The 9,469-nt window shown below is 45.1% G+C and overlaps 1 protein-coding gene across 1 annotated transcript; it reads right to left on the minus strand.

Moving 5' to 3' along the window:
* Window positions 1-1,162: 1,162 nt before the first annotated feature.
* On the minus strand, window positions 1,163-5,617 carry zfp64 (zinc finger protein 64 homolog (mouse)). Its single transcript, XM_062458825.1, has 6 exons — window positions 5,334-5,617; window positions 4,973-5,134; window positions 4,656-4,802; window positions 4,335-4,397; window positions 3,988-4,239; window positions 1,163-3,758 (listed from the first exon to the last, which is right to left on the minus strand). The coding sequence occupies exons 1-6, from the start codon at window positions 5,353-5,355 to the stop codon at window positions 2,326-2,328; spliced, it is 2,079 nt and encodes a 692-aa protein (XP_062314809.1). The 5' UTR covers window positions 5,356-5,617; the 3' UTR covers window positions 1,163-2,325.
* Window positions 5,618-9,469: the final 3,852 nt, after the last annotated feature.

A 9,469-nucleotide genomic window follows, 5' to 3' on the forward strand; every position in this document is an offset into this window, starting at 1 on the left:
AAACTGTGAATTTCAGAAAAGGTTCCAAAGGATATCAAGAGAAAAAAATCAGAAACCTAGTCCCTGACCAGCAAAACTCACAGGCCAAGGTTCTTTATTTGTTGTAGCCTGTAGTGAGGGCACTTAACCCAGCTATGATGTCACACAGAAGAGGGGAGGGGGGGGGACCAGGCCCTCCTCCTTAAGGGTGCTTGGGATTAGGCCCTGGAAGTCTGGGAGATAATAGATCAAAGAGACGCACCAGAAAGCACTTCTTGCTTTTCCCACGTAGAAGTCAACCTAATGCATAATGGAATTTTACACAACCTCAGTAATTACAGCATGACCAGAGAAGTCTGGCAAACATATCTCACTGTGAGACACGAGACAAAAATGTTGGTCAAAAGAAAAGTAAAAATAAATCACCCCAAAAAATTATTTACTAGAGCTAACAGTATCTAAACACCAACATGTTCCTAAATATGACTATACAAAATGTTATCAAGGCAGGGGTCAAAACTTTAAGAACATTAGCAGTTTGGTGTGTCAGGATGATTAAATCTGGATCTTTACTGACATCCAAAGGCAGGGAAGTGAAACAGCACATCAGATACATTCTGTCTTCTTTGCTTGGATATAAAATAGGATTATAAAAAAGCATATCTAAAATGTTAAATTCTTCATTAATATCATCGACCAAAGCTTTACAACATTACAGCTTTTTGTAATTTCAACAAGAAAGATGAAGAACCAGTTCTTGTTTGTTGAATGATTTCTCTAAAGTCAATTGGATTCTTTGAAAAGGTACCATAATTCCCCATCCATACTTTGACAAAGTGCCATAGCGTAGCTTCGATGAATCTTTGCAGAACTTAACTCGCATTCAGATCAACGATTTTTTAGATTGTTGGCAACCAGGGCCAGAAAGAGGGGTTGAAGCCAGAGAAGCAATTAGCACTAAAGGGAAAATCAATGGTCCTCTGTCCCTAAGAGACTTTCTCAAATGCAGCCTTCCCTTTCCTACAGGGCCTAAAAGCTGTGTCACAATGGTCAGAAACAGCAACCAATATATATATATGTGTGTGTGTGTGTGTGTGTAAACTGATTTACCCCACATTTTTGAGAACTCTTCATTGTTCATCATGGTCAGTGTTATTACATTTAGTGAGACACAGTTCTCTAGTCAGGGTCTCAACCACATTTAATTTCATGATAATATAATCTCAAGTGTCGAAGTCATGCTAACCATGTGAGTACAGGTGATGCAGGGCGTACTAGTCAAAGATCATTGTTTTCACTCTGCAGCTTTGCAGAGACTGACTGCAACCCCAATCCTATATCCAGTTAGGTTCACAAACAGGACTGTTGGGCCAGTACATCTTAAGTGCAGATACTGTAAAGATGAGCGACACCCATTGATCATGCATGTCAACACTGCCACCTCATGGACAAAATAATTACTACACCGGCAATACCAAGCTAAAGGGGACATCGTTTTTCAAGGCCAACTTAGAAGCGATCGCTGGAACAGATAGGTGGGGAAATGTAACATGCTTGAACTAGTTAGTCATCCTCTTCCCTCCCTACACCACCCTTCTACACCTGGAACCATAACTGGTACAGTTGTTATGATTGGAAAAACAAGGTGAGACACTGCAGAGATACAGCGCGAATCAGCTTTTTATTAGATTATTCCATCAGGAATCTTCATATTCACCTGATATGATGAGTCCCAACATAGAGAAACATCAAAGGTAACTGTAACTGCGCTTTACTGTTAATCTAAAACAGAACATTTCTACAAAGCCATCATTGTCATGTGTTCATAATTGGGAATAACAGTTTTCAAACAGTTTTCCCTTCCTCTATATTTATTACTGACCTATACCTGTTAAATCAAGTCAAGTGGCTTTTATTGTTGTTCCAATCATATACATGGTAAAGTACACAATGAAACAAAACAACGTTTCTCCAGGACCATGGTGCTACATAAAACAGCACAGAAATACATGAGACCACATGTATTGCTGAACTACATAGAACTAAATAAGACCGACCAAGAATGTCCCATTCCCTTCCACTTTTCAGATCAACTGGGATCTAACAGGTTGGGACAGGTCGATAGAGTTTCCTCCTCTATGGAGCTGTTCCCCACCCTGTCATAACAGATGAGTAATGTTCCAGAACAGGAAGGAAACAAAGTCATTTTCAGGTCATTCAAAAGTGGTCCGTAAAGGTCCGATGTCAGAGAACCTCCTCAACATAATAATTGCCAACGAACAGCTTATATGCTATACATTCTACAGCTTGGATGGGTGAGTTATCCTGCAACAACCCTGGTCTGTGTCAGTGAGGCAGTCCCTCCAGGGTGTGCGTGTGCGAGTAGAGGCTGTGTGAGGACAGCTGCTCCAGGCCTGTCTGCTGGCTAGGGGCGGACACCACCAGGGGTAAGCTGTGGATCACCACGCCCTGGCTGCTCAGGCTGATGTTGGGCACCAGCAGACCACCGTCCCCGCAGGGGGCGCCACCCGCCCCATGCACCACTGTCACCGGCAGCGTCGGCCCCGAGAGCTCCTCCGAGACGCCCTCGCACACCCCGTCCGAGGGCACGGCGACCATGGAGCCGTTGCCCTCGGTCACCACGGTCACCTCCGTCCCGCCCTCCTGTATGAGGGCGCTGAGGCCCTCCAGGTCGGAGCAGGTGGTGATGAAGGTCTGGCTGGGGCTGCAGGAGTCCTGGGAGGTGATGGCTGTCTGGAGCAGAGCCTGGTGGAGCGGGTTGCTGTCCCCAGGGGAGAGCTGCGTCAGGAGGACAGTGTGGGGCTCCAGGGCGCCCTCTGCCTGGGAGCCCAGGTGCTGCATGGGGGACAGCAGGTTGACCTGCTGGATCATGGAGTTGACCACCATGTCCTGGCTCTCGGTGCTCAGCAGGACTGTGCCAGTCTTGCCATGCTGATGCCCGTCTATGCCAGTCTGCAGAAAGGAGCCTTCCTGGCCCAGTTGGTGGGATACAATGATCTTAAGCTGGGCACTGCCGTAAGGTGCAAGGGGCTCCGAGGAGGCCTGGGGACCCTGGAGCTGGGAGCTGGCTTGCCTGCAGGCGGCAGCAGGGCTCAGGCCAACACTGCTGCCCGGGGGGGAGCGCTGCAGCCCGCCCTGCTGGGAATCCCTGTGCTGCTTCCTGTGGCTCCTCAGAGAGTCCTCCCTCACGAACGAGGCTTCGCACACGTCACAGCGGAAGGCTCGCGTCGCTTCCAGCTTGGCGCGGTACCGCGAGCTGGCGGGCTTGGGCGGATCCTCCCCGCCGCCCCGACAACACTTCCCCCCTTTGCCGCCGGCGCCTTTCTCGGGTTTGTCGGCGTGGCACTTCTTTTTGTGGATGACCAGGTTGCTGCGCTGCTTGGTGGCGAAGCTGCAGAAGTCACACTTGAAGGGGCGCTCCTCGGAGTGGATCCTCTCGTGGACCTTGAGGGCCCCTTTGCTGGAGCAGGAGTAGCTGCACTTGGAACACTGGATGGGCTGGGTGGGCTGGTGCTGGCGCGAGTGCTGCCTCAGGACAGTCTTGTTCTGGCACTGGAAGTCACAGTCCAGGCACTGGAAGACGTTGGTGCTGTGTTTGATCTGGATGTGAGACTTGAGGTTGCCCTTCATGGCACAGCGGTAGTCACAGAAGTCACACTTGTACGGCTTCTCCCCAGAGTGGATGCGGATGTGCCTCTTGAGGTCAGAGTTGATCTTGAACTTCGCTTCACACAGTTGGCACTGGAAAGGTGCATCCCCTGTAGAAAAAAAAAACAACGCTTATGAAGAAGACGTTGTCTGCTTTCTTCCAAAGGACTTTCTGATTCGTAAAGCGTGTTACAGTTTCACTCTCAAAGACATGCATGTTTCCTGTTGCTCATTTGACTCGATGGGATTCTTTCATGAGCAAGGTACATTCAAGAGCAAGATCAAATGAACAGCAACCTTCTAACCAGGCCCATTGAGTATGATAAGACGAGCACCCACCGGTGTGTGAGCGAAGGTGGACTGTGAGCTGGCTGGAGTTGCGGCTGGCGTAGGGGCAGATCTGGCACTTGAAGGGCCGCTCGTCGTAGTGGATCCGCAGGTGTTTCTTCAGGCTGCTGCTGTCCGCCGCCGCGTACAAACAGTACGTGCACTTGTGCGGCTTCTCCCCCGTGTGCGAGCGGCTGTGCATGTTGAGCTTGTCCCGCCGGCTGAAGCGCTTGTGGCAGAGCTCGCACTCAAACGGCTTCTCCCCTGGACACACATCACACGGAGGAGTCAACAGTGCTGCTCGCATAACTCCACGTCTGAGTGAAACTGAAATTTGGGTCATAGAGAGAGAGATATACCGGTATGGGTTTTGAGATGTCGCTCCATATCTTTTTGACCATATTGCGTTTTAAAGGTGCAACCTGGAGATGAGATGGGAGGATTGAGAGCATGTTCACAAAGAATACATCATTCCTGTAACTCTACCCAAGTGCGTCAGTGACCGACAAGAAGAGAAATCATTACAAGCTGAACACAGTAGCTCCGGTAGGAGTTTTCATATGAGAGGCCTCCACGTTGAACACAATAAAGAGCTAATTGGTTGGAACAGCCCTGGAAGTACAGTGAACTCTGGCAGCAGAGGAATGTGTTAGAGCCGTAAAAGTGTGAGAGGCACCAACCTGAGAAACAGCAGCTGCGTCTCTTTGAAGTCAGGGCAGGTTTCAACTTTTTGGAAGGTGTTTTCTGGGCTTTGGTCAGGATCTTTTTGACACCTCTCATAAGACACGTCTGGTATGTTTCCTCAAAAACAAACTCTGTGCTTGAATCTGAGGAAGAAAGGGTAAACAGGTCTGACTTATGACTTATTTCTAATAACCCTATCTAACCTCTGGAACAGACTAAATGCAACAATGTATGGCATAGTCCATAATGAGGCATATGACTGTTCAATGACAAATAAATTGTGCACTACACACTACTGGTATTCTGGTCTTGCCTGTGAGGTTGGATGCTGTGTTGGGGTCTGGCATGTCTGATGAGGGCATGGAGCAGCCATTCTGCTTGTGGGCCAGAAACACGTCAAAGTTGTTGTACTGCTGTTTGCAGAAGCCACAGATGTGGATATCAGGGCTTACTTCCACAAGGACAGGACTTCCTCCTGTAAATGTTGATAGGTAATATATTTTAACAGAATATCACATTGTTACCAACCAATTACCATCAACGGGCCATTCCTTTCACCATAACTTGGCCTATACACACAATATGACACGAACTTCCACACGAATTATGTGGCTATTAAAAATATTATGGACTACAAGAGGTAAAAGTTATTATATTAACATCAGATATCTTACCGTTGGTGCTATATGATGCCATTATGTTTACTTTTAGCTGGGCATCTATTCAGTTTAGGTCTCGGGAGAAACCAGCATGAGAAAGCAGTAGACTTGACTAACTACATTGATTATCACTATACTAGATGAATAGGCTATGGTGACTAATATCACCTTGAAAATTTAAACATCGCCACTATTCTCTTTAAAAAGAGATTGATTGACAGTGGACTACGCGTTCTACATCGGAAACATGTAGCGATACAAGCTTACGACGTTATTTCTAGTTTCCGGCAATACTACTACTTCTGGTACAAAACATACAGAGCAGCAAATGCTAAGAAATACTGCCATCTATGGATATGGAGTAGCTACAATCTCTACTAACGTGGCATGCTGATGAGGTCGCATCAGGTGTGTCGTATGAAGGTAATGTCTGATTACTATAAATGGTAATTGTCAAATAAGTGTCTCAGTCGTCATAAAGACAGATTTTCTTTGTATACCATAGATATAAGACACCAACGCCTACAAAAGGGTTTACCGGTTAAGTAATGTATGAAAATCTAAATTATCTTATTGAAATGAGTGGAACAGAGAGCAGGGACATTTCATCAACATACAGCTAACACATGTTTTAAAAGTGAGTGATACTCAGCTCCGATTTCAGTGGCAGATTCTTAGTTGCCTGATTGTCAATGTAAATGAAATAATTTCCTTACGTTGACTTACATGCGTGGCGCATATTCCTCTCATGCTAAAGCAGCAAATCCCAAAACAGACTGACAGGCACACATTAGGACAGACTAGTTCAATTCTCCTGCTTCTGTCTCAGATCTGCACTCAGAAAATCTATGAGAAGAGTTTGTCATTGGGGTAAATGTGTGACAATTAGGTAACTGGCCCTGCAGTTTTAATGATGAGGTAGTTAAGGTCTTGATTTCCCTGACACATCATGCTAGTGGAAATTAGGACAGTTTGAAGCAGCTTTGTTGAAGTTGTATGGTGCTGTTGTGTGTAAGATGTTAGAAAGGACAAGTATTAAATGCTTAAATTTGGCTGAACAAAAAGCATGACAAACATTTGCATGTAAATCCTCTAAAATAATACAGTTGAATGTACATCAAAGGGTCAGATGATTATGTGACAGACAAATGACTCAAAATTAGTGTTTATTGCAGTTCTTCAGTGACCATAGACTAGTCTGGAACAGTACAGACAGACCTGTTTTTGAACTAGACCATTTTTTAAATGCATACAAGCCTTTTCTTTTCAAGCTTACTCCTTAATACTTTCACTTTTAAATAGACCCTGTTTCAGATGTCAAAGGACGGTAAGCTGCCTCTAGACATTTTCAAATGAAATAATAGTAAAATAACAATCTAGTCGTAGAAAGAGTGAACCAGTGTAATTTAACTGAAAATACCAAGCATTCGTCAAAATCACCAAGGCACACTTCAAAGTTCATCATACATTTTATTAACTTCTTCTTTCTTCACGTATCCTCTTTATCCATTTCCAATCCTGAACAAAGTATCAGTTGGACATTCTGCTCTGCCAATTTAAATGCGCAGGCTCTCGCTCTCCATTCATTGAGATTGTTGAGTTTTCTCCAAGTGACGTCATGTCCTTCTTTCTCCCATTGAGACAAGGGCAACAATAGGGGGGAGCGCCTCTGTCACATTATTTCCCCCCACGGAGACACGCCAGCTGCTTACAGTTGCTTAATGGCTATGGGCTGTCAGAAGGCATCACAACCCACTGCCACACAGGAGCGGCAGATGCTTTAATTGCAGAGTGACTTGTAGGTTGTCAACAGCAATTATGCCGTGTTTCCACCTGAGGGCACCAAAGGAACACCATCCACCTTGTGTACGCAAAGGCTGCACAATTGTCTCGGGCACATGATAACTTGCTACTGCTGCAAGATACTGGCATTGGTGTATAGATCTGTTTATGTCTAAAGTGAACATTAAACAGACATTATTTGGGGGCTCCTATAGTTTTTATGGATCTGAAATATTTACCTGCCTCCTTCACCTCGGGGCATGGCACTTGCTGCAGGTCTCGGTGTGCAGGGTTTGAGTAATTTCACCCATTACTAATTTATTGTATCCTCCTGCGTGGTCCGTGGAAGGCATCATTTTCCAGTCCTCAGGTTTGTTAGTGTTGTGCTAAAGCAACTGACGTGGTAAACTCCAAATGTTAAGCCATAGATGGGAGTAAGTATGCAGACGTTCCATGAATGTACACCAACACTGTATCAAAAGGCAGCTGAATGTATAGACAAGGCTAATGGACAAAACAATAGTTATAGTCATGCAACATGAAATCCAAACATACATGGTCAGCTAACAGTTGTACTAATACAAAGTGGGAGGAAAATAGATGTCCCAAAGTTCCATGTTTGGTTTGAGCTGCATGACAAATTATACACACATGTATGAATTCCTTTGGTCAACAGCTGCCATCGCAGCATCAGATAAAACAGAGCCAAAGTCTGGGGAACATCAGATTCCTGCAACTACTCTTATCATCCAAAAGGCAAAGTGTACACACACATATACATGTAGTACACATAGTATGTGCACGTATAGTACACACACAGCTTTCATACAATACTGCACAAGCAGAAACCACACATGGAAGCAGAGGCACACACAATACACATATTCTCAAACACAAATCAGGACTGTGTTCTTTGTATCTGTCAAGCCATGCACATGATGTGACTGCTGACGAAGGCTGGCTGAAGTGGTGTGACTCTACACCATACTCAGGTCATAGGTTTGCCAACAAGAAAGATTTATAAACATATCTAATCTGTAACATTTAAAGACTTTTGTCCATAGGAGGAAATGTAAATGGAGCCCAGGCTCTCAGCATTTGTAAAGGATTGCAAACTCCAAGAAGTATTTGTAGTTCTAGAACTTATTCAGTTTGCTGAAAAACAAACACAATCCTTGGCACATACAATGGGGTTATATTTTTGTTTTAAGATAGCAGTTTGTATTACTTAGAACACAATTTACAAGTGTTGCCGGTGAGGGTGATATTTTTTCTGTTGTACTATTGAAAAGTGTCAGTAGGGGGTGTCCACAAATAGGCTAGAGAGAATCCTCTGCTTATTTGTAGGAGGGCCCTGCTCTACTCTGTAGTATTGTAGCTGACATTTTGAAACCAGTGGGTCAGCAAAATGGAGAAACAGTAGAAATGAATCAAAGAGCCATATTTCAGAGAATCTCTTGATCATCAGCCAACTTCTTGCAATTAGCTGTTTGTGATCTATAGTAAGTCCTAATAAGTGGCGGTGGGCTGGTTAGAAAGAGGTAGTCTGTATATGATCTCTCATCAACACATGATGAGGCCAGAATAATGTTGTTGTGAATCAGGTCATGTGATGAAGCCAGATCCCTAGGTCTTGACTGGGGTGTTCCAGATAGGAGATCTCATGATGATGTTATGATGTGGAGAACATTGATAGTTAGACTGATAACAATAGATGGTAGTGTGATCCATTCAATGAGCCCCCTCCCCACCACCACCACCACACAGACACACACACAGTTGTCACTGAGGGAGCAAGGCTCATAATTGGACAGAGGTGTCGGTAGATAATGAAGCCAGACCTCACACCTGCCAAACCTTGGGGATTTCACTTGACTGGCCACTTAAATCTTCTGCAGTCTCCGGGTCTTGAGGGCAAGAGAGTGAGTATGGAACTAATGGAAAAAACTGGGTGCAACAGGGAGGATCCCTGTCAGGATGCGCATGGACCCCCCTCGCTAGCTAGCTACTTCACTGGTGTAAATTCTCGGGTGTCAAGAATTTCAGAAAAACTGGGAAATGCTGCACCAGCTATTTTGTTTCAAACTCTCAAAACACTCACTTCGCCCTGGTTGTCTTTGGTGACAGCGTTGTGAGAGGCAAGAATATTGTGCCAGCTTCTAGCGAGCTGCCATGCAAGATAGAGAAACTAAAAAGACGCTCCAACAACTCGGATACGAGTGGCTCGACATAATCATTGATGAAATGATGACAGCACAGCCATAGCAGGGGTGTGCACTTGATCAAGTTAACAAAGATAGCATCAGGGCGTAGACGTCGTAAATTGATAGAGATCAAATAATCAGCAATGGTGGACCACAGATGTGGAA

Source organism: Osmerus eperlanus, chromosome 4, assembly GCF_963692335.1.
Source record: "Osmerus eperlanus chromosome 4, fOsmEpe2.1, whole genome shotgun sequence".
Taxonomy (NCBI): domain Eukaryota; kingdom Metazoa; phylum Chordata; class Actinopteri; order Osmeriformes; family Osmeridae; genus Osmerus; species Osmerus eperlanus.